This window comes from Gymnogyps californianus, chromosome 1 (assembly GCF_018139145.2).
Source record: "Gymnogyps californianus isolate 813 chromosome 1, ASM1813914v2, whole genome shotgun sequence".
In the NCBI taxonomy this organism is placed as follows: domain Eukaryota; kingdom Metazoa; phylum Chordata; class Aves; order Accipitriformes; family Cathartidae; genus Gymnogyps; species Gymnogyps californianus.
In genome coordinates, this window is record NC_059471.1 from 81,144,426 (window position 1) to 81,169,284 (window position 24,859).

A 24,859-nucleotide genomic window follows, 5' to 3' on the forward strand; every position below is an offset into this window, starting at 1 on the left:
CTCTGGAAGATCCCGTTTCCCAGGCACCTATTTTAGGATGGATGGGATTAATCGCTCTTTAAAGCAACACTTTTTTAAGTGATGTAGAAGCGTGCAGCTGCCTCCTCCAGCCGCCCTGGCCCAGGACCCTCCTGCCCACCTGCTGGAGCCCAGCCTGCAGACCTGGGGTCTCTGCCCACGCTGGGGGACATGGCTGCCACTTTCCCATGTGGAGGTTCAACCAGTAGCAAAGCTGAGCATGTAGCCCAGAGGCACACACACAATTAATAGCTGTTCAATTAGTGTGAGTGGTGAGGTTTGTTTCTTGTCATGGTCTCCATGTTTGCTTTGTCAGGTCTGTGTCTGTGTGTATTTTGTTTCCAGTTCCCCCTCTTTTTCCCGTAGTTTCCCAATTGACAAGGTCCCCAATCAGCCAGCCTCGCTGGAATAGACATTCTCACACTCCCACACGCCCTCATCAGTGAGTGTGACTGACCAGGTTTGGTTCCCATCACCGCCTCCCTTATCATTTGTATCAGGTTTGTGTCCCTGTATGTTCTTGTTCAGGCTTCCTCCTTTGCTTATTATCCCTTGTTGCATTGAAAAAGGTCCCTGAGCAGATACCTTTAAAGGAGCAGGCACTCTCCTGCCACACACCCTTGCACACATCTTTCTCTGTCTCTAGAGGCAGCCTAGGTCATTCTTACAGTCCAGACACCAAACTTTGGGATGGCTGAAGTTAAGTTGGATGAATCCAACCCTGTGTGCCTAAACTACTTCATTTGGTAGATTCTCATGCTACTAAAGGCTCCTCTCATGGGGAATGATGTCAGCCATTTCTGGAGCTTGTCATATTAGTGACTACTTTGGGACCTGACCTTTAAAGGAGGTAACAGTCATTTTTGCGCCTCACCAGGGGTTGCTGAGCACTCTGTGGGAAAGAGGTATGGTGGTTATGAATCAACTTCTTCATGCTTTGCTTATGTGGATAGCATGAATAACGTATAGTTTCCAGGGCTTCAGAGCAATGGGCGTGGATGTTTCTCTGCTTTCATACCTGTAGTCTGTAAACCCAGAGAGCATGTCCCAAAAACTTCTGGGCTGAAAATGTCCACTCAGCCTGTGTGCCACACTCTAGAGTGTGTATTATTTCACAGCCTACTTTGATCTCCTTTTAAATTATCAAATGCCTCCGGTAACTGCTTGTTATAGTTTGGGGATAGGTATCTTTGTATTTCCTTTTGTGCTCTAGCAGGACATGTGGTGGCTGTTTCTCCCCCTGCTTTCTTAAAAGCAAATGTGGAAAGTTTGTATATGGGACAGAAGGTCACCACTCAGGTTCTCCCAAGAATAGTTCTGCTCCTAACCCTCGAGAAGCAAACTGGAAGAAGATACTGCATTTCCAGACCTGATGCAGAGTAGACATACTGTGATCTCGAGCTTTGCCTTTTGAGCAGTGGAAGGAAAGCAGATCAATGCAGGGAGCTTTGAGCATGAAAAACTAGACAACACTGCAGTGTTATGACTAATGGTGCCATGTGAAATCTGCAGTTCATGATGAATGGCACATTCTAGTGTATTATCATTTGTTTTCTGAGCTGGCGACCTTGCCTACTCGATGATCTTCCTGCAGGCCTTGCCTACTTGATGACCTTCCTGCAGGCAGGGCACTTCTTCCAGCATGTGATCAGGATGTATCATTGCAGAAGAAGCCTAGAACCATCCTGGGTTTTGGGGGTCTGTTTTCAGGAAAGCTGGTATTTCTGCACTTGGACGCTGTGCTTTTTGTATGTGCTTTTTAGGGTTTGCTAAGCTGTTGAAGTAGTCTTCAGCAAAATTCTTTTTCTAGTGGCAATGAATAGATTTCAGTAAGTGCCCCCCAGGACTGCTGACTCATGCTCTCTTGACTTTGTGGTTTGTGGAGGTATTTTGGAAAACTTGATTCTGAGATATCTGGCAAAGCTGCATGAATTTATTGACATACTTCTTCCTCTACATACAGACCCTAATATGGTCAATGCAGGAGACATGAATGGTTCTGGCAACCTGATGGATTTTCTGGATGAGCCTTTCCCCGACGTTGGAACTTATGAAGATTTCCACACCATCGACTGGCTGCGGGAGAAATCACGTGACACTGACCGCCATAGAAAGGTAAAGGTGCATCAAAGGCTTTGATGCATCGCAGTCCCTGGGTTACAGCCATCCTGGTGGTGAGAAAAACAAGCAGTTTTCCAAAGTTATTGCTTCCTACCTTGTTGTATGACTTGAGGAGGACTTCTAAAAATATGGATGTGATATGTCTTGAGTTTGTAAATATGAAAGGGCTTCTGGCAACTTAATCAGCAGAACACCTCTAAAAAATGATTGAGACTGGGGGGAGCAGAGAGTAGAGAAATTGTATACATCTTCTAGGAGGTTAAATATTTTTTTGTTTTAAACATTATACAGTAAAACTGTGTCAGCCTGAATCGGCAACATGTCTATATATATGTTTAATTTCAGATTACAAGCAAGAGTAAGGAATCCATATGGGAGTTCATCAAGAGTTTGCTGGATGCCTGGTCAGGATGGGTTGTAATGCTTCTCATAGGACTACTGGCAGGTACGTGTGTGTTAGCATTACAGTTATGCCCCAAACCATTTCACCCAAGTTTGCTGCAGTGCCATCTGCTTCTCCTTTTACTTCATTGTCTCTCCACTGATGTTTCAAGCTAAAAAGACAGCTATGCATCCATGCAGTTATAATCCTTAATAAAAATACCCACTTGCAAAGTCTCCCGCTGAGTAGTGACCTAGAAAAAATGTTATTCACCAGTAGAGGGATTTTTCTATTGCTTTTAGAAATACGCATCTGAGTGCTTTAAACTCGATGGGCTACTTTGACTTTCCGAATCTTTGATTCACGGAAGTCAATTTTATTGGTAGGATTTTTTTTCTTGTCTTCACTTACTTTAATTCTGCAAGTAAAAATTACGATGTGGGGAAAATGTTGGTTGTGGACACTCAAAGGGGAGCTTTGTAAATTGCTATATCCACTGGGTTATCTTCTTTATATATGCATGAAGGGAAAATACAGTTTCAGACTCAGTTTCAGATGTGCTTCCAGGCCAGACAGACATGACATATTTAACAGCCTGCTCAAACTCAGATGGCAAATTCATTAATTTCCCAAATTGCTCCTGTCTTCTGCTCAGTTTAGCACATCTTCCAACTTGGAAAGCTGCACTTCTCTTACCAAGTTGAAACAGCTGCCATTTTGTATGCTTTTTCAGTGATGTCAGGGTGCTCTTGTATCATGCTGCTCGGTAAAAGCATGATGTGAACTTTCACAATTTCCAAGTGGTGTGAATTTTGTGCTTACCAACTGTCAAGTTAATATGTTTATTACAGTTGTTCAGGAGCCTCAGAAGTACTGGTGAAGTTCTTGAGAAAATGTTGCTGAAGTGAGATTTTTGGCAAATTATGTTATTTTCTAGAGGTACACTTGTTTCCACAAAAGCTTTGATGGGAGGGCAAGATGGGAAGAGAGTCTGATAGACTGTGTACTACCAGGGCTGCCGAACCCTGCCTGAAGGCCAGTGTTGGCCTCATCTGGGATGGAGAATTCTGCTTGCAAATAAAGTTAGAGCAAGCCCTGATGGCTCTAGTGACCTCCCACAAGCTGATCAGTAATCCCCTCACTCATACAGAGAATGTGGTATACACTCCCATTTTAGTAAAAATATCCCAAAAGGTTTGTTTCACTTCTAGTTTGCCATGAAACCTCATGCTGAAATCCTCAACATTGTCAAAAGCCAGAGTTGCTGACATCTGATGAGCTCTAGTGCTGGTACGTCCAGCTTGGGAATGGAGGTCAAGGGTAAGCTGCAGCTGAGACGTGTTATCTTTTGCAACCTTTTCAATGACAGGGGTGCAGAGCAACATGTTTTACCTTAAAAAGTCAAATCAAATTAGTTTGTTTTTAAATTGGGACAAGGACTTGTGCATCAGCTAGAGAACAAAAATTACCTGCGTGCTTGTGATCTGGGCTGAGCCCTGTAGACTTTTTCTGCCTGCCGTTGAAATGACACATGTGCTCTGTGCCTTCAGCGTTTCTGGGACAGGGCAAAGATGGAGAGTCACCATCTCAGCATCAGCGAGCGGTCAACACCCCTTTGATGAGTGGGGGGGATTATTGATGAGTGGATGAGGTTTCTTAACCAGGTTTGGGGAGGGAGGAGGTGAGATTGGTGGTGCAGTCAAGAGGCACTTCATGTCGTTTCCCTCTCTACTTGAAATACTGCCTGCTCAGAGAAGCCGGCCTGCCACGAGGGCACCTGTGTGATCACACAGGCTTGCGTGGACCAGCCTGGCTCCTCCATGGTCCCTCTTCTCCTGCTGAACAGGCAGAAGCTACCGCTGCTCCAAGGGGAGCAGCCTGGCTCAGCCGCACGGGCACTGGGTGAGCTGCTGGGCAGCTGGGTCCAGGCATTGCCAGAGGCAAGGAGAAGGTGTGGCGAGGAGTGGGAGAGGAAGGGGAGAGCAGCAGCAGCAGTACCCAGGGCTTGAGGGTCTTGTGGAGCACCCTGCCCCTGCTGCCCCCCTGCTGGGGATGGAGGGCAGCAAGGTGGGACCTAGGGGAAGCAGAAGGCAGGGGTGGGCAATGGGGGAAGGGGATGGCAGGAGCCTCCATGTATTTCCAAAGGCACTTGGATGATTTACCCAGGCCCAGGAGTTTAAAGTGAGCTTAACTGATCTAGAAGCCTAAACCCCACCAATTTGGTCAACTGAATCTTTCAGGTTTTGCAACACTTCAAAGGCTGCACCTCCACAGCCAGCACAAGCTGATGTGGCCAAAAGGAGCAATCCTTGCCCTCCAGTGTCTCCACCACGGGCCCTGTTGCCTTGTGCACGTGCAGCTGCACAGGGAGGGTGAATCTGGGAACTGACTTGGTGGAAAAAATGGCCAGATCAGTTTTCAGTTGATCAGTGGGCTCAGCAGGGTTGGTCACCACAGAGCCACAAGCAATCAAAATATTACTAACGGGAAGGAGCTGATGGAGGGAGGAAGGAGAGGACCATCCCATTTGGCAGTATGACTCATGTCATTTTTGTAGTGTCATCGAACCTACATCCTTCGTTAGTCCCAGAAAAGTGTAAGTGGGAAAGGGACCTCTGGAGGGAGTCTGCTCTGGCTTCCTGCTCACAGCAGGGCCAGCTTCACAGTTAGACCTGTATGTTTTGAGTAACACCAAAGTATGTTAAGAATGTAACAGCAGCCATTTGGGAATCAGACCAAAGTTTCATGAGTGAGTGTGCACACGTACATTAGCCTGAGCGGAGCCCCTCGCTGCCGCCACAGTCCGACACAGCTAGCTCCCAGGCTCTCTGAGAGCCGTGTACCCACAGGTCCTCAAACCCTCAGGTGCTAAGTGGAGGGAGAAGATGGCGTATGACACTGTCAAGTGGCTGGAAAGGCACTAAGGAGCTTCTGGAAATGAGGTCTTGGGAGCCAGAGCCTGCTCATTTTGGGAAGGGGGAAGGAACAGTAACACCCACGAATGCTGTTTGGTGTGGAGATTAGATGAAAACTGCTCACATGATGCTCCAGAAAAAGATACTGAGCACTACCTGGGCCTGTCTCGGTCAGAAAGTTTGCACACTTTCTGGAGAAATACAAAGCAATGTATGGGGAAATGAGCCTAAAAATTTTAGATGTGGGTGCTGAATTTTTAGGCACTCGTTTTTAAGGAATTCTGAGTTTTTACTGCGCCCATCCTGCCTGCAGACCAGTGGCCATCCCTCAACCTAACCATTACTACTAGCCAGTTGAAGGTATATGCTATTTATAGATCAGCAAAAGAGTCTCTGTTTTCTGAAGCTATGTGACAAAAAGTACTATCATACTAATGCTAAAATGCTCTGGTACTGGAGCTGGAAGTGCAAAAATCCCCTTTGTAATTCAGTGCCGTGCCAGTTGGATGATACTGTTTTCTGGCACAGGTGCATCAGGAAAACTATGTTTTCAAAGTAAATTTTTAGCATTCTCATTAGGGCATTGTAAAGGATGAGTATTGGGCATCATCAGCCAAAGGAAAAGGAGAGAGGTAAAGCGCTAACATGAAGTTCAGTATTTCCCGGCTTTGGAGTGCTTCGTTGTTTTTCATTCTGGGCAGGAGGTTACGTAGAAGGGGGAAGAAGTTCAGTTCCTTTGATGGGAGAAATAGGGAGATATAAACTTATGCTCTATTACAATCTAGACAGCTGTGGTAAGCACAAGAAGTTAAAGGCTTGACTTTCTGAGATGCTGAACAGTCTGCAACTTCCATTAATTTCACTTAAAGTTGCAAAGATTCAGAACTTGGAAAACTTCTAGCCCTGGTCACGTGTCTTGTGAAGCATTCACTATTGCACTATTATCCTGCAAGCACTGGCCCTCCCCTCTCATGATTTTCTTCTCTGTAAAGCACGTGCAGTAAATTGCATGTAGCATTTTCCTCCTTATGTGGATCCCAAAGCATTTGGCAAAAGGGATTAGATCAGCTGCATAATTAAGCACATTTTCCTAGAGCTACTGGGGTGCACGTGAGCTTGTTATATTAGAGAACTGAATGTTTGTTCCTCACTCTATTTATTAACTTTATCGGGGAAAAACATTCAAAAGCCTGCCTTCCTTTGCGCCTTCTGCTAGGTAGCATTAATACTCAATTGCCTGGTTAACTGTGATGTGAGCTTTGAAGATTAGGGTAACTACAGACAATAATAAGGGTCCATCAAGAGATACAAGAGGCACAGCATTTGGTGGTCATGTCCAAGAGATGAGGATTCTTTGTACGGTTTCCTGAAACTTTCCGAAAATTAGAGGAGAATTTAGAGTTTACTGCAAAACTCAGTAAGCTACACATACTGACGTTACTAGCAACACAGTGATTTATCATCACCTAAGAATATGGTTCATGGTTTCCATAGAAACTTGGGAAAATGGAAAAGAGTAAGCAAGAGAAAGGCAAGGTCTTCGTGAAAGAAAATAATTGGTGCAGACAACATTACTCCCTTCTGCAACCTTTTTTTTGTGATCTTGTCTAGTGTATCTGTGTCATTCTTCAGATTATTCCTATACAACAAAAATTCTTCACTGCTACCCTAGTCACATCGCTTGTCAGTGTGGGGACAAGTATCCTTCTTAAGGGAGTGAAAAGATATACTTATGTGTAAAGCTCTGTGAACACTGGTGGTTTTTTTCTGTTTTATGGAATAAAAACCAGGTTACACATGCCTGAATTATTTGAAATGTTTTTTTTTTTTTTTCCTTTTTCACAGAAATGAAAAGCAGAAAACTTTAGTTCCAGGTCAAATAAACTGGCTCTTGAACCCACCTGTGTGTCCTAGCTGCTAGGGGAAAGGGGAGCAGCCCCCACCCTGCTTCATGTAATTGCATTCTTAGCAGGAGCCACAAAGCTAGAAGTTTTGGAAACATAAAACCAAACCATTTTGCATTTTCCAAAGCATTTTTTTCCCCAGTGTTTTAGTCCTACTGAAATGCACTGATAATTTCTGTTCAGATCCATTACTGGTTTCCTGAAATTGTATTAATGATTACTTGTAAAAATAATGTTGACTTCTCCTTTCCATTGTGTATGAGAGGGATTTGGAAAACACTAAACGACTCTTCCATCAGCTGGCGGTTTAATGCTTTCCAGCAACTACGGACACGGGGACCGAACACAGGTCTGCCTTTCTGTGTGCTGGCTGCTCCCAGCCCCCCCGTTCCTGCCGGTGCTGCGTTCGTGAGGACACATCTGCTCCGAGGGTGCTGGTGCTGGGGCAGGTTCTTATCGCTGGCGAGCAAACGCCCTAGAAAAAAAGCGGGATTTTTTTCCCCGGGCTCTGGCCACATCCCCGTTTACCCGTGTCTGTGTCCGGTGGCCACCGCGTGTCGCTGTAGCTCTGTGTAATCGCTGGGGGAAAACTGAAGTAAGGGTTCGCTGGGTACAGGGAGGACTTGAAGGCTAATTTTATTCTGCGTGTTTGGATTGCTAAGGAATGTATGCATCGGGAGCCCGATTCCGTTAAGTTCGTAAGTCAGAATTTGGCATCCATATTGTTCCTGTACTGAAATTGTCCTTCTAAAAGGTTGCTGCGTTGGGACCAGTAAGGCTATAGGAAAACATACGTGTCCTCCTCCTCCCCTACCCCTGAAATACACAGTGTGGTTTGAGACCTGCGGCTTAGTATGTGTAGAGAGACCCTGCGTGAAGTCCTCCTTATCTTAGTCAAATGGTGCACCTGCCTGGGACAGACTGCAGGATCAGGCCCTACATCAGTTATGCCTTCCCTATTTGGCAATCAGTCAGTAGGAAAATTATAATATTTAAAATAAAAGCTTATGAGAGAGCATTGAAGGTCAGACAACAAGCTGGTGTGGCTGTTTCTTTGCAAACTCGTCATTGCCCCCAGTTCTTTGGTATATTCATGCTTACATTGCAGCTGCTTCCGCAAATCATGGGGTTTTTGCTGTTATTATAATTAGATATATTTTCCTTGCAACTTGATATTTTTTAATGCCACGGTTTCTATTTCTGCATTTCTTTTCCCAGGCACGTTAGCTGGAGTGATAGATTTAGCTGTGGATTGGATGACAGACCTGAAAGAGGGTGTCTGCCTGTCTGCCTTCTGGTACAGTCACGAGCAGTGCTGCTGGACGTCTAATGAGACTACATTCGATGACAGGGACAAATGTCCCCAGTGGCAGAAATGGTCTGAACTTCTTGTAAGCCAGACTGAGGTACGGGAGACCTGATTAGGTTGGGGTCACAGCAGGCCAGGGAATGCCCTTTTTTCATACTTGCTGATGTTCCCTCCAGAGAGTTTCTCTGAAAGAGAAAGTAATGAACTGAGTGTGCTGCAAAAAAAAGATATTTCCACAAGCAATATCTGCTTAACTTGGGAGAGGTCCCATTGTTTCAGTGCCGTGTGTGACGGAAATTGGAAAACTGCGAGATCGCTCTTTCTTTTTATCAGTGTTAAACCAAAAGCGTTTCATAACACTCATAACATAATCACCAGGGGATCTGAGCTGCTATCCAATTTTTTTCTTTTAAACACAATTTTATGGGACAAAAAAGTTGATCCCTGACAAATACATTTAAGAGGAAATTTTAGGGATTGCAGATGGTTGTCAAGTATTCAGATGCTGTGAGTAGTAGTGGGAGCTGTGTAAGAACTGCTTGTTATGCCCTTGCAATCAGTTTCTCTATCAGAGAGCAAAATATTTAGCTAGCGCCAAAAGCTGGGGAAGTAATGGGCTCCCTGGGAGATGGCCAAAGTGAAAAATTTGCAGGGGAGTGAACAGGAAGGGAAAAAACTGATCTGGATGGACTTGAAACTTATATTTTAAGAACTTTTTTCTATCCCTTTTTTTTTTAAATTGTAGTAATTTTAAGTACCAAGAATGCTGTTTCAAAGTAAAGCAAGTGAGAGTTTCATTTTGAAGACATCAAAAGAAACCTTTCTATACTCCTTTTAGCAGATGATACTTTTATAAAAAATACAAAAAAGGACATTTTATTTTCAACCTAAGCTATTCAATGTATTGAATAATATTGATCCCTTCACAATTCAAATTTTTGGGCAGAATTATTGTCTTGAATCCTTCCTCCCCCCCATTTCTACAGGTGACTTGAATATGACAAAAAATGAGTATGACTTGGAGGTGGGATGAACGTGGCTTTGAAGAGAATGGGCTTAAGTATGTAATGGGACTTTAAAAAAAAAAAATCTGGTAATGCAGTTTGGTCAATAATAGGAGAAGAAAATATATACTTCTATGGGATAAATCATCTCCAGCCAGACAATTAAAAAATGGCTGACTTGGAGAGATTGCCTTGGATCTTCCCCCAGTGTGGAGGTAGTCTGGTCCTGCAGAAAGTGTTTGAGGGCACCTTCATCGCCGTACAAGTTTGTCATTCATGTTCCTTTCAGTGCCGCTTTAGGTTTACAATACAAGTAGTACTAGATGAGAGTGTCTGTGAATATGTATAGCCCAATTTTCCATAGTTCTAATTAACCGTAGTGAAAGTAGTGGGGTGCTCACTGTTCCTGAATATTCCCACCATTTAATCACAGGCAGAGATTTCTCTGCACAGTTGCCAGTCCACAGTGCCAAGCTTCCCTTTGCCAGAGGTTTGCTAGGTTCACACTGGTCTTCATTAACAGATGGTTTGGGTGGTTGTGTCTTTCTAACAGTGAAGAAATATTACCCTGGTATAAAGTTGCAGGACTGGGGATGATGTTGTAATTTAAGAGAACAAAAAAACGTGGGAAGGGAAAAAAGAGGAGACTGTTAAAATTGCTGTGGGATTTGGAAATCCTGTGCATGTGTTTGACATGCTGTTACTCTGAAAGGCTGGAATATATAAACGGTGCATATCCTTGAGAAAATTTATTGCTTTTGCCTGCTACTCGAAATCAGCAGTCATGACTGTTGTATGCTGTGGCCTATAAGAAAGGTATCAGCTAGGTGGGCATTGTGAAACTTTGCTAATTTTATATTGGAATTGGGCTTCTCACCCTCTAGTGTACTGTCACAGTGGAAAAAAAGGTTCATCTTGGCTTAGTTTTAGGCTCTTTCTCAAAACAAATGGGCCTCTCAGATCTGTGGGTTTCTGGCTGCCATGGCCCAATGGATGCTGTAAATATTAATATAGCTGTCTATTACTGTTACATTGAAATCCCAGGCAAAGCCCAACAAAAATGTGAATATGGAAAGTAAAAATTCCGTTTGGTAGCAAAAGGCCTACGATATGGGCAAGTTTTGCATGATTCCTGTAGCTGTAGAGGACTCTAGGAGGGATCAAAATACACTGAATTTGACTGAGTTTCAGGATAATTTTGCCTTTTTTTTTTCGTTTGTATGTTGCTTCACTTTGTGCCCGACATTTGCATAAGAGCCCTATAAAACAGCAGTGTGCAGAAGAACTAATTTGGAGCACATTTTAGACAAAAAGTATTTGGAACAGTTTCCCTAAAGGTACTCTGGTCAGACATGTCTTCTTTTTTGATGCATGACTGTGACTCTTTCTCATCATAGCCAACTAAATTTGACATTTTGAGGACTAAGATTTAGATCAGTATTTCCTTGTGGTTTTGCTGATTTATGGCTGTGATAAACCCTGTACATATCTTCTCACTGAGAATTGTGACATTTCCTACGGCATCTCTTGGAAAATGTTTTCATTCTAGTCCTCCTGTAAGATGAGCCCAAAGCAGAGTCTTGATATAAATTATTATGGAAAACATAATAGCATATCAGACACATACCAGGCTGTTTTCTTCCCTAATCACTGTTTTGTAGGCCAATTATATCCTTCATCCCTCCGGTCCTGAACTGCTTCCAAAGAGCAGGTGAAGAGTTTTTTTGATGCGAGAGAGTTTCAAAACCTCAAATTCACTGGAGGAGTGGATGCGTTAAAGCACATCAGATGCCACCCACTTCAGCTAGATCTCTAGCCAGTATCTGGTGAGCCAGAGCTTCCCTATTCTGCAGATCCAGCTTGGTCCCAACCTCAACTTCACTGGAGCTGAGGACCCCATTTCTGGTGCCTTGCACCTATCCAAGGTAGAGGAAAGGACCCCGTGTCTTCCATGGCTCATGACACTGGATCCAGCAATGGACTGGATTCCCATCCCAGGGCTTCTGGATCTCCTGTCATGAAGCTGAGATCTGCAAGACAAGGAAGCCTCTCTATAGCTGGAACCCACTTCCCAATTTTGCAGCCTTCAATCTGTCAGTCTTGAGGGCCTTGAGGAGACACATTGCTGCAACGTCCACAGGAGGGAGTCTGCAAGCTGTGAGATCCCCAGTCGAGTCAGAGCAGAGCTCTGGGCCTCTGGAGAAAACAAGCATTGGATGGCATCCTGAGGGATGTGGTTTATTTCAGTATTCTGAGTTTGTGAGGGTTGTTTTCAATTGCGTTCCATGTGTACCTAAACTGGACTGACACCAGATCTGAAATACTGCTAGGTCTTGCAAACTAAAATACAAAATTTTGCTCAGTTCCCCTACTTGCTTCATTGCTATTGCTGGCAGGGTGAGTCCTTTGAGCCACTACTGGAAAAGGTCTTAGCAGGATCATCTCTGCTGATGACCTTTTTTGTCTCTGATTCCAGTGTACATGCTTAAGACTTTTACTGATTCAGGGCCTTTAGTAATCATAATGGCATGTAATGAATGAGAAATGAGCCATTTGCTATACTGAGTTACTACTACTTCACTTCCCAAAGGTTTTCTTATTATTAATCATTAGAAACTGCTGCAATTGGACCTGCAGAATGCCAGATATCTGGAAAATGTAACAATGAGAGCTGTCCCAAGGGATAAGACTGAACTGACCATATAGACTCTTGTGGGGTCCTGCCACAGTGCTGTAGGTGTATGTGTGATTGCAGTAACGAGCTGACATAGTTTTCATATGACTTCTGAGATGTGAAAGAAGAAGAAGTAAAAAGAAACAAAGTTAATATGACTCCAGTGAATTTGGAAGCAAAACTACAGCTTTCGCTCAGCATTGTAGGGCCAAATTGTTGTAATGGCTTTGGTCTTCTTTCGAGTTACTCCAGGTTCACACTGACAAGAGAATTTTGCCCTGGGGCAACATATCCAGAGTTTTCTCTAGAGGAAGAGTAAATATTGGCATAGCTGTTTGTAATTGAAAGCACTAGAAGACGACATTCATGAGACTGTCTTCAGCTGTAGCAACAAAGATCCATGGTTACTACAGACGGATGTCAATCACTGTAAATGTGGGATCCATGACTGCTTAGTCTCAGGGCATTGGGCGATGGCATCGTATTGCTCTGCTGCTGTTATTGCAAAGCTAGCTGCTAACTTCAGCAAGGACAAGAGGACCTTAACAAATTGCCCTTCTTCCAAATATATCCGTAAGGATAAGGGCAATGGTTCCCTTACTGTCTTTGCAATTGGACAGAGACCTGGAAAATGAGGCTAGCAAGCATCCGTGCTGTTAAAGGTTGATTCCTTGCAGGCTTGCAAACAGGGAGACTTCTCAGCTCTAGGTTTTTTATGACTGGGAACCGGGCTTGGCCAGCTCTGTTAGCTGAAGACATGATACAACTGATTAATGCCTGTTTTCCTACTTGATTTATCATCATGTTGATATCCAGGCTGCTGTCCTGCAGAGGAAAGACAGGGGCCCTGATGTTCTTGAGCAGCTGGGATTGCATCCGGTAGGAAGAGTTCACTTAGAGGTGAAGGATTCATACCAATTCATGCACTGAGGTTCATCTTGGTTTTTATTCTGTAGTGTCAGGTTGCTAGAGGAGATTGTTTGAAGGCTTAAGCTGCTTGTATCAATTTGATGCCTCTGACTAGATTCTCTTTTGTATGTGTAGGTGGGGTTTTTGAAATTAATCTAAAAGATTATGCTTGTGAAGAGGGAGGGGTATTCTAAGGCAGATTTTAACAACAGTTTTGACTTGACCATTGGAGACAGGTAGAAAGCTTGAAGGTCACTACTGACTGTGCTTTCACTATGGCACTGCACAGTCAACTGTTGCTAATGATCATTAGTATTTCCATTCTGTCAGTAAAGCTATTCAGTTTGAAGATAGGTTTTATTATTGACTAGAATGCTTTTAAAATATCAGGGCAAAAATGACTGAGATGTGTCTGGGTGGGATCTGCCAAACTATTGTGTTTTCAAATGATTTTCAACCCTATCATAGACAGCGTCACACAGAAGGAAAGGATTTATTTACGGTTTTACCCTTCCCATTTGTGAACCGAAGTGGCTACTGATATACACAGGGATGTCATTTGAAAAGATCAGCATCTGCATGGAGAGCTGACCTTTGAATACCAGCCCTCAGAAAAAGATGTATCAGGGTCTTATCCCCTGTCATCCACCACAGGATGAACACAGCAGATTCTTTCATTACATGCTTTTTTATCACCAATTACTTTTGCCCTTATGGCAGATTTGTTTGATGTTTTGGAACTTTTTGTGGTTGGCTTAATTTTTTAGTGCTTGAAAGATGCTCTGTTTAAGGTGTTTGGGTCCCTTGCAAACAGACTGTATGGACGGGGCTAGGTATACATTAGTATGCTGCTTCTTTCCATGAGTAATAAAATTGTTGGAGTATAGAAAGTTATATGTCCTTCCTCAGGAAAAGCAGCAGCTAGCATGTAAATGAAAAGACCAGACTCCATGCCATCATGATACCTAGTAGAAGTGTGAGATTTACCAACCTGCATTTGTCTAACAATATTTGTTACTGTTATTTTTCTAGGGTGCAAGTGCTTACATTCTAAACTATTTTCTATACATTATGTGGGCTCTGTGTTTTGCTTTCCTGGCAGTCTCCCTGGTCAGAGTGTTTGCTCCCTATGCCTGTGGCTCTGGAATCCCAGAGGTGAGTTTCTCTTTGTGGATGAATATCCAAATACCAAACAAAACAAAAAAATTATAATTTGCCGCCTTTTCCCATTCCAGAACTGGGCTATGAGATAGCATAGGAACAAGAAGATTGTCTTTCCATCTCATCTGCCTTCGTTCCTTTGTCTAACATGCCTTTATGGCGGCCATCTAAATTTTTCATGGTAGAAAACGTTCAAATGCCACTGTGACAGGTTAATGTACATACTTCTTCATTGCCAGAGCTTGAATTAAAAATCAACGGCTCCCAGTCATCACTTTAGGGACTCCAACTTTTTGCGGCTGAGACACGTACTCACTAGAAGATTATATAGAATTTTCCTTGGATGAAATTACTTGGGCCAGTTACAAAACCAGTCATTTTCTAGGCTAGGGTTTAAATAAAACCAAAATAAAATGAAGAGGGAGGGCTACAATGCTAACGTTTCCTAAGCTACTGAAGATGTGAGATACACATCATTTGGGATGCCTGAAAAGTGTCTGGCATCCATCTTCTGCAAATTGTGTCCTTGTACACAATGTCATGCTGGTGTGACAGCATTATGGCAGCCAAAATCTCTACTTGGTTTTCAATATTTTACATATTGAGTCTCAGTCCATGTTTAAGCTGTTAAAATGAGAAACCCTGTAATTCAAGCAGGATAGCTACTCAAAATTTTTGAAATCAGGGCGGTCTTTTATTAAAAGTGCTATAGAACCACTGGGATTATTACTTAGGGATCTGGCAGACAGAATCAACAGCCCAAATTTTAGAAATCTTGGCATATTTTTTTTTCTTCATCTCTAGGAGAAGCATCCAAATGTTTCATAGCCAACTAGGAAAGAAAACCCCACAAATAATTTGAAATGTTTAAATAATTTCCATGTTTCAAAGTAGTCACATGTGTGTGTTTGTTACATATTTGATACATCTGTAAGTGTTTTTAAAAAGTTTTCATAGTTAACTGTAAATCTAGTTTCAGACTGGTAAATCTCTCATGTGAGGTGATGCTCAGCTCCAGCCCGTTTCCAGGGCTAGGGTCCAAACCCAAATCCCACCCTGCAGCCTGTGTGTCATGCATGTGCATTGTGCTCTATTCTAGCTACTCACATGCAAAATTAAGAGGAAATGTATAAAAATAAGATCTCTTAGACTTTCTCATTTCATAATACTTGCATGCTTTTATGGCATAGCTATTCCAAATATTTAGAACTTTTTTTGCTTGTTTTAACTGGGAAAGGTCTGTGGTTGTTTATTTGGGGGTTTTTGTGCTTTGTTAAAGTTGAGTCTAGTTTAACTCTGATCCTGTAAGCCAAGGAGATACGCAAGAGTTTCATATTTCTGTTGATCTCTGCGAGACTCCTTACCGATGTAGGGGATGACCCATAACAACAGTGAAAGTGTGGTCTGCTTAACCGCTGCTCAGATATCGCTGTGGGAAAGTTGCCCTACCTACGGTTTCTTTCTCTCCATCACTGTTTCTTCTCAAGCAGTCTGCAATTTTTTTAACTCCGCTGGAGTTTTAACTCCATTTGCAAGTTCAGAGTAGAAAAGGTTTCTTCAGCTCTTCAACATGTTCTTCCTGCTTTCCAGATAAAAACCATCTTGAGTGGGTTCATTATTAGGGGCTACCTGGGAAAGTGGACACTTTTAATCAAAACAGTCACCTTGGTTCTGGTGGTATCTTCAGGCCTCAGCCTTGGGAAAGAGGGGCCCTTAGTCCACGTGGCCTGTTGCTGTGGAAACTTCTTCAGCAGCCTTTTCTCAAAGTACAGCAAGAATGAAGGAAAGAGAAGAGAGGTGAGGCTGGCTCACATCATCTCTAATTTTCCTGTCCAGATACTCAGTGTTTCAAAGGACTTATGCCTTGTACGTAAATATTTGCTTTGTAGGTGCTTTCGGCTGCAGCCGCCGCAGGAGTTTCTGTTGCCTTTGGGGCTCCGATTGGAGGCGTGCTTTTTAGTCTGGAAGAGGTGAGACCTGGCAGTTCACTTGCTTCAATAAATATATTTTCATCTGATACCTTTTTCTAAGAGTCCTCTTTATTTTTCAAATATTTGTATGCTTATTTTTCTTCTAAAGCAAAAATAATCTTTGATTTCTAGTAATAAGAAATAACCAGGTATTTTAGCCTAATTTGAGTAGGAGAAGAGCACTGGCTTTCTGGAAACAAATGAAATTATTGAATCTGGAAATGTGTCCCTGTGCTGAGGTTTCTGTTTCTCCAGCTTTCAGCTTGCTGCCGTATGGGCTGAGCTGTTGAGCATCCATCTTACCATCTCTAGCCAGCAACTTTGGATTTAGATTTATCGATTTTTAACTGGTTGCTAGTCCCTATCTGAAATCTGAAAATGCCTTTTCTGATATCTTTGTGAACATGTTCTGCCTGCGGTAAGGACTAGCGCTCCCAGTAAAGTCAGACGTAGAGTCACAGATGAAACACATGGCGACGGCAATTAAAGCAAACACCCTCTGTCACACTCAGTGAAGTGTTTATGGTCTCTGCTTGGTTTTAGGTCAGCTACTACTTTCCTCTGAAAACCCTCTGGAGGTCATTTTTTGCTGCTCTCGTGGCTGCCTTCACACTGAGGTCCATCAATCCTTTTGGAAACAGCCGGCTGGTCCTGTTCTACGTGGAGTACCACACTCCCTGGTACATGGCCGAGCTCTTCCCCTTCATCCTGCTCGGCGTCTTCGGCGGCCTCTGGGGGACCCTCTTTATCCGATGCAACATCGCCTGGTGCAGGAGGCGAAAAACCACCAGACTTGGGAAATACCCAGTCCTGGAGGTCATAGTGATAACGGCTATCACCGCCATCATCGCCTACCCCAACCCCTACACCCGGAGGAGCACCAGCGAGCTGATCTCGGAGCTCTTCAACGACTGCGGTGCCCTGGAGTCCTCGCAGCTCTGCGACTATATCAATGACCCAAACATGACCCGGCCGGTGGATGACATTCCCGACAGACCTGCCGGCCCCGGAGTCTACACCGCCATGTGGCAGCTCGCCTTGGCTTTGGTGTTTAAAATTGTCATCACGATATTCACTTTCGGCATGAAGGTAAATCAGGGACAGGCGCAGAAGCTGTCGTGAGCACAAGGCACGGTTGGGTTGCTGTCAGCAGCTGTGGTCTATCTGGCAGAGCTTGTGTGCCTCTGACCTACACCCAGACATGCAGGTGTCGTTGAGATGCCTGCTGGTTCACCTGCCTGCCAGCACCATGCTCTGTGGGCCCCTGTTGCAGCAGAGGGATGAGCCTGGCTTTTCTGCCTTCTAGTCATCTGCAGTTTTATTAAGTGAAAAAGAAATCTGGGTGGGAATTTAAATCCACTGTTCCCAATGAGCAAATTCAAGATGATTCCCACTGCAGCTGTCTTTCAGGTCTCTCAGGGATATGGGACTATTTACATTGTTGTTTGTCTTGTTGGATTAATGTCTTAATGTGCCTCAAGGCAGCTATGCTCAGGGAAGTAATAGCTTTAAATTTACCGATTTACACATTTAAAACCTCACAAAAATATAAAAGTAGCTGAAACATGCTATTTTTGAATCTTTTTAAGCACCGTAGCTTGGAAAAAAGAGGGAATGAGTGGGAGGACTGACGGATGTATGATTTGATTATTCTGGATTTACAACTTTTTCCTTCCACTCCTCCTCCTCCCCCTCCCCATAAATGGGTGATGAAAGGTCCAAGAACAATTTATCCAAGCTTTCAATATATACAAAGCTGTTTGTGGTGAGTTGTATATATCTGATTGCTAGAGCCCATATAAAACACATATCTGTCTCTCTACAGCTCCCATTATCTGGGCATTTAGTTCTGGATCTGATTGCAGCAGACGATGGGAGGTTTTTCTGAGTTATACACTATATTTTATACCATGCTCAAAGCTAAAGCATCTTATCTTTCTCTTAGACACTGAGGGTCCATCTTTTAGAAGATATTTTACCCGAAGTATAGTAGGAAGTTGTTGGAGTTTTGCTTTTCTTTCGTGTTTTCTCCATCTGATGACAAGAACTACTGAACGGTAGAAGGTCATTCAGGACCAGTGACTGAGTCCTGCTGACTTCCTAAGCAGGGAGAACAAGTGGGAGTTTAAGAGCACTTGGATGTTGCAGGTGTAATATTTCTGGACGAGGACTTGAAATGAGATGCCCTTCACTGCAGAAACTGATTTATGGCTGGCAGCCAGTTGTTATGCTTGTTCATTTGTTTAAAAACTTCTCAGTTTGGTTCTTTATTTGATATGTGGTTCTTTATTTATTCTATATATTTAAAATTTGTTAGAAGCAATTGACAGTTTCAACTATTCCATAAAAAACCAGACAAAATAGCTTTACCCACCAAATCTAGAAGACTCAATCCAACTGTATCAATAAAATTAACACTATATAGTGGGGGAGATAGCGCCTGCTGTTATCAGCCCTAATGCCTCTGGGCCATGCTGAGGTTGTTAATTTAGTTCTCTAGGAAGCTCAAGGTGTATTTTCAGAATTAAAAAGATATAATAGCCTTTCCTCTCTAAAAACAACAAAAACTCCACGCAAGCCCTTGCCACAGATCTGAGTTGTCTTCACCAGGAAATTTCTCTCCAACTTGCAGGTGCACTTGACATCTAAGAGAAAATATGCTTAGCCAAGGCAAAGTGAATTTTCATTTTCTTTTTCTTCCTTTTTTTTGTCCTTCTCATTTCAATACTTTTTTTAAATGATTTGTGACTTGTCTGTATAGCAGACAACAAGGTAATGATTCATAGAGCTTCCTGGAAAATATGTAGCAAACTGAGATGAAGAAATAGCTGCCTCTGAGCAGTCAGCCTCCTTTCTCTGAGTTTTTATTCTGTATTTGACATTTAATTTAAAATCTGGTCTGATTTAGCCTGAAAGAGTAGTAATAAGACTATGAAGTACTCCATGTGATAGAGGGTGAAATCAAGATGTTACTTTCAGTTAAGCTTATTCTCAAACCCATGACAGAACCATCAGCAACTCCTGACTTCCTGCTGAGAAAGCAATAAAGGCAAAACCAGGAGCATCTTGACTTTAAAAGCAGCCTATTATTCAGAAACACCATTTATCTATCAAATTCAGTGTGATGCAGCAGGTAGGATTCAAAATTACTTAAAAGAATGCATTAACATTTTATAGAACTGTTAATACACATGTAGCCACACAAACTCAGTCACTGCAGAAACCTATCTCAGACCACGGGGAACATCACTGTAGGCTGCCATAAGGCTATGGCCTTCTGAGCTAGCATTTTATAAGGAAACTGGGTTCTCCTGCCGCTAATAATAAATTGTTTGATCAGTGAGTTTGTTACTAGTCATTTTTGTCAAGGTGCTCATGTGTCTATATTTTATTCAAGATCCCTTCAGGCCTTTTCATTCCCAGCATGGCTGTTGGAGCCATGGCTGGCAGGATGGTTGGGATTGGAGTAGAGCAGCTGGCGTATCACCATCATGACTGGATCATCTTCAGGAACTGGTGCAGACCTGGGGCAGACTGCGTCACACCGGGACTTTATGCCATGGTGGGAGCGGCAGCTTGCTTGGGTACAGTACCTGCTGATCGTTGGTTTTTGCATGAATAACACCAATGTTTGGGGACCTACAAATTGTTTATGAGGGCTTTGTGTTTGTGTTAGGTGCTATGCTGGCATTTCTGGAGGTAATAGAGGTTGAAGTCAAGATGCGATGGGCTAAAGCATGGGCAGCTTCCTCTAATGGTCTCTCCAGTGACCTGCCAGGTAGTCAACAACAGAGAGGCTTGCAGTCACCAATGCTTACTCCTTGTAATCTGCCAAAAAACACATAGAAGGAAAGAAAAAATTAAAGTTATGCTACAGGTTTCCAAGAAGGAGTGGGTTTGCTAGGTTTTTTTTCCTTTTGATATAATGAAATCCACTGCAGCTGGACTAAAGCTACTTCCTTGTTTAGACTGTGTTCTCTCTCAGTGCAGGGAACAAACTTCCCAGTTCTGGCCAAATTTTAAGCTACACAGAGGTAAAAATTCTGGGTCTTATTTTGGCTGTGTGTCACACTATGGTCAACTGGGCTGTATTTTGGTTTTGGTTTGACCATAGGCCAATATCTGATTACATTCAATTAATAGGATTTATTGGATGTAACAGGAATGATCTGTTAACTATTAAAGCAAGATCATTGAATAATACCTCACATATCAAATTTCTAGTCATAGATGCAACAGGAATGTTACAAGCATACCATCTGAACAGGTTTTTGCCTTATCATATCTTTCCCCTTCTGTACTTGTATGTTCTAACTCCTTTTGCTTTTGTTGTTGATACCGTCATTAGATGATGAAATAATAGGGGGGAGGCATAACACATGATTACTGTAATTGGGTAGATTTGAAATCAAAGATGTACTCAGGGAAGAGCTGGAAAAGTTTCAGTTTTGGAGTCTCATGTTACAAAAGCAGGATCATTTGTGTGATCAGTTATAGAGGAAGAAAGGGTGGGATTTGCTTGTCTAAATTTAATGTCTGTAATGTAGACATCAACATCTGAGCTAGCTGTGTTGATAACCTTCACAGTCAAAACAGAGAAATGAGATACTGGAAAGATCAGTCTTGTCTGGCGATAGACATCTAAAACCAGGCAAATGAACAGATGAATTTGGCCTCAAAAGTACCTGGTTTTCTCCAGAGATTATAAAGGCAATCTGGATCACCCCTTTGGATGTGAACACCTACAGCAGTGTAGACACATTAAAATAGCTAGGATGAATCTTACTGTCAAAAAGAGTAAAGTGCTTCCTCTTGTCCATAAATGATCTTAATGTTCATAAAAGAAATGATACACAAAAATTTTGCTCTGATGTTCCAGTTGATCTGCTAGTCAGCAAACATTTCCTCTTTTAAAAGGTCCAAATCAAGGTGCAGTGATTTTAATAGTATGGTGAGACATACAGCAGAATGGTCAGTGCACGTTCTTAAGCCCAAGACCTGTCTCACTTAGAGTTAGAGTTATAGAGTAAGTATTAAATGATCCTTACTCTGGTATCAGCTCTCAGCTTTTCAGTCAGAAGTTTAAGGTATTCCTCAGATGAAAGTCATATCCAGATCGTCGTGTTAAATAATCAACGATTTAATTTTCCTGTATGCCGCTAGATTAAAAGCATCTTTTAATGACCTGTTTCTGATTTCTCTCATCTAAAATGGTGCTGTATTTTGAGGCCTAAAAATAGCAGATTTATTACATTTACCTTTTGAACAGAGGCAGAGAAATGTTACCTAATAATTCAGTGATACATACACACTTGTCTGCAGTTATGTGATTATTTTTATCCTTTAATGTAAACTGAAGGAGTAAGGAGCTTGCTTATGAAATTAATACAGAAAGACTAGATTGAAAAATCCAGCTACAATCCTGCCTACAGCTGCATGCCTAGATGGCCTCAAACCAAGTTGTATACAGTTCAAACTGTATGTTATACTGATATCAAAAGCTAGGGTTTAAGCCGTAACATAGCTCTTGCAGTGGCCCTAAACTATCCTTACGTAGGATTTTGTAACCATGTCGTGCCCAAAGATAACGCTTAGCTTTTTCTTCAGAATGGATGCGAGAGGTAAACCAATGTGAAGGCCAGCTCTCAATGCTCCTATCTGCCCCAGCCATGGTACTTAGCTGATTCTTGGAGTCATTTTAGAGGGCTAATGGCAGGATTCAGTTTTAGTTTCTCAAGTATCCACTATAGCTGATTCTTTGGCATGCTTTCTGGTTTGATAGCTCAGTCCTTTAGCATTCATTATTTGCTTTTCAATGTTAGCATCTTTGGCTTGAGCAAGTTCACTCAATCTTTTTGATGAAAATTGCAGTAGATGAAAAATCTTTCTTCAGTGAAATAAGCCCCCAAATACTTCACGAAGTATAAGGGCAAAGTACTCAGCATGAATAATCTCATGTCTTTTTGAGTGTAAGACTCAAAAATATAAATGAGTTGCTTAGTATGTATACTTCAAGAGCACAGAGGGAAACTTGACTGCTTTCCTTGTTGGCAGGTGGTGTTACCCGAATGACGGTCTCTCTGGTGGTGATTATGTTTGAGCTAACCGGAGGGCTGGAGTACATCGTACCTCTTATGGCTGCAGCTGTCACAAGCAAGTGGGTGGCAGATGCCTTTGGGAAAGAAGGGATCTATGAAGCTCACATTCATCTGAACGGCTACCCATTTCTGGATGTGAAGGATGAATTCACCCACCGAACCCTGGCAACTGATGTCATGAGACCAAGGCGTGGTGAAGCTCCTCTCTCTGTTCTGACGCAGGACAGCATGACGGTGGAGGATGTCGAGACACTAATCAAGGAGACTGACTACAATGGCTTTCCAGTAGTGGTTTCGAAAGACTCGGAGAGACTTATTGGATTTGCACAGAGACGAGAGCTGATTCTTGCAATAAGTGAGTAGAGTATCAGTGTACATAAGTTTGATTTTGATAGGAATTTTGATAGGAATTTTGATAGGGTAGGATGTTACCAGTGTTACTCACCTTGAAGAATGGATAAATAAGAACCAAACCTAACTTTTTCCACAAGTCTGGCTTTTACTGGTTGCTAGGACCCATAGCTGGAAGCTTTTCAATTGCAGCATACCACCTGGTAGATTTACGTGCGCTTGACCTTTGTGGGCTTAATTTTGCTGTCACTCAAAACAGGACAATATGGTTCTGCTAGAGACCACAGAGATAAACTCGACTCATATGGCCAGAATTTTTGTCAGAACCAGATCAAAAGCCACTGCAGTGCTGAGCTTCCTGCAGTCTCCATGGGCTGCTGGCAGCAGCTGGGGCAGTCGTGAACTTTTGTCACCCTGTGACGAAGTACAAGTCCCTGTGCTTCTTTCTGTTGCACTATCTCAATTTTTCTCACATGCAGGCCTTTTGCGCTAGGGGTGGAAAGCTTTTCAGTGGAGGATGTTGTCTGGTAAAGATGGCTGAATTTTGTCAATCATCCATTGGATAGCTGGCTGGTTGCCTGAGAGCCCGATCCAGCTCATTAAAGGTTTTGACCCATCAAGTCGTTTCCTGGTTGGCCTGATGGCTAGGTGGGGATTGAAAAGACAGGTATATTGGATGAAAGCAAGTGTTCCCACCTTCTCCGTACCCAGGGCATCCAGAGCTGCAGAGGTCTGCAAGCCTGGCAAATCAACCCCACAGTCCACTCCCAATTCTGGCAGTCCTGTGGTGTTGAGGACCAGCTAGGCAGGCAGGCTGCTGGCTGGGCATGGTTGCCTTATTCTTTGCAGGGTAGTGGAATGTCTGGCATATCCAAATCCCTTGACAAGGAGTTGTTATTCTCTGCATGGGCCTGTTTCATCCCTTCGCTTCAGGCACCTTTAAAAAGCTGTTTTAAAGAAACTCCCATATTCTTTAGAAAAGAAAATCCATAAATGGAAAATCAGGGCTATTTTAGAGGGTCACTTTCCTGCTCACTTCTCACAAAGCTAAAATAAAATTTGAAATAACGGTGCTCTTTAAAGCACAGGGGTTTTTAATGCATATTTATTTTCGTCTCCTGGATGTAAAAAGACTCAGTCTAAGCGATTAGACCTAAAATTTATATTCATTTATTTAACGACAATCAGCTGTTACTTGATTCCCCTCTTCTCATCCCATAGCAGAAAGTCATCAACGCTGCATCAATACTACATGCAAGAAGAAAAGAAATGACAGAGCCCAGTTTTCTCCCCTTAAAATGTAGTGCGGAATTCTCTTCAGTAAGAAATTATTTTCTCATTTTTTCCCTCCTGTGGTGTAAGTTGTCATTTCAGTTACAGAGAAAATAGTTTATGAACTCAATTAATTTTGTATTTAGTTATATCACTAATTTCTCAAAACATAAGAAAGCAGAACAGGCCTTACTGCCAGTTCTACAGCTCCTCTAATTGTGCAATTGTAATTTAACTTCCAAAGAGTGTGGGAATCTAACTTTTTCATTAAAAGCCCACTATCACTGGTTGCTCCTTCCTCCCTCCTCCAAAAACAAGCAAAAAAACCTCTCCATGAATCCTCTGTATACCAATCTCAGTATAAGAGGATTTTAAAGGCACCTAGATAGCAGTCCAAGGCTGCTAGCTGCAATACCCCTTTCAAACAATTTGATTTTCTCAGAAGGCTAATCTTCTTTTGGTAGTAACAAAAGATGCCTTGTATTGCCAAGCTAGGAAAGTGTCTGAAGTTTCACCAAATGTGTAAATGCCAAGAGATGATACCATTTATAAAATAAATAGTTTGCTAATGATTTTCAAATGTCTTCTGTATTCCCCTGTGAGAAGTAAAAAACCTTAATTAGATGTATTTAGCCTACCCTGTATCTGTCTTTTACACTGTCCATGCCATGTCGTAGCTGTAACACTTGCTGCCATCCTAACTTTATAGCCTTTTGCATCTCCTTTGCAGGGAGGTATGTCAGTGGGAAAATTGCATGGAGTGAAGATGCA

General features: G+C 42.6%; 1 protein-coding gene across 2 annotated transcripts in view; it reads left to right on the top strand.

The window, feature by feature from the left end:
- The first annotated feature begins 1,989 nt into the window (after positions 1 to 1,989).
- CLCN4 (chloride voltage-gated channel 4) overlaps positions 1,990 to 24,859 on the top strand; it is a 28,304-nt gene continuing 5,434 nt past the window's right edge. The window contains exons 1-9 of one of the 2 annotated variants that reach the window (XM_050904930.1): positions 1,990 to 2,133; positions 2,485 to 2,584; positions 8,559 to 8,746; positions 14,269 to 14,391; positions 15,988 to 16,194; positions 16,287 to 16,367; positions 16,911 to 17,456; positions 19,765 to 19,951; positions 22,422 to 22,820. In XM_050904930.1, coding sequence (XP_050760887.1) covers positions 1,990 to 2,133; positions 2,485 to 2,584; positions 8,559 to 8,746; positions 14,269 to 14,391; positions 15,988 to 16,194; positions 16,287 to 16,367; positions 16,911 to 17,456; positions 19,765 to 19,951; positions 22,422 to 22,820 — 1,975 coding nt within the window. The remainder of the gene's footprint in view (positions 2,134 to 2,484; positions 2,585 to 8,558; positions 8,747 to 14,268; positions 14,392 to 15,987; positions 16,195 to 16,286; positions 16,368 to 16,910; positions 17,457 to 19,764; positions 19,952 to 22,421; positions 22,821 to 24,859) is intronic. The other variant, XM_050904939.1, reaches the window with a different exon arrangement.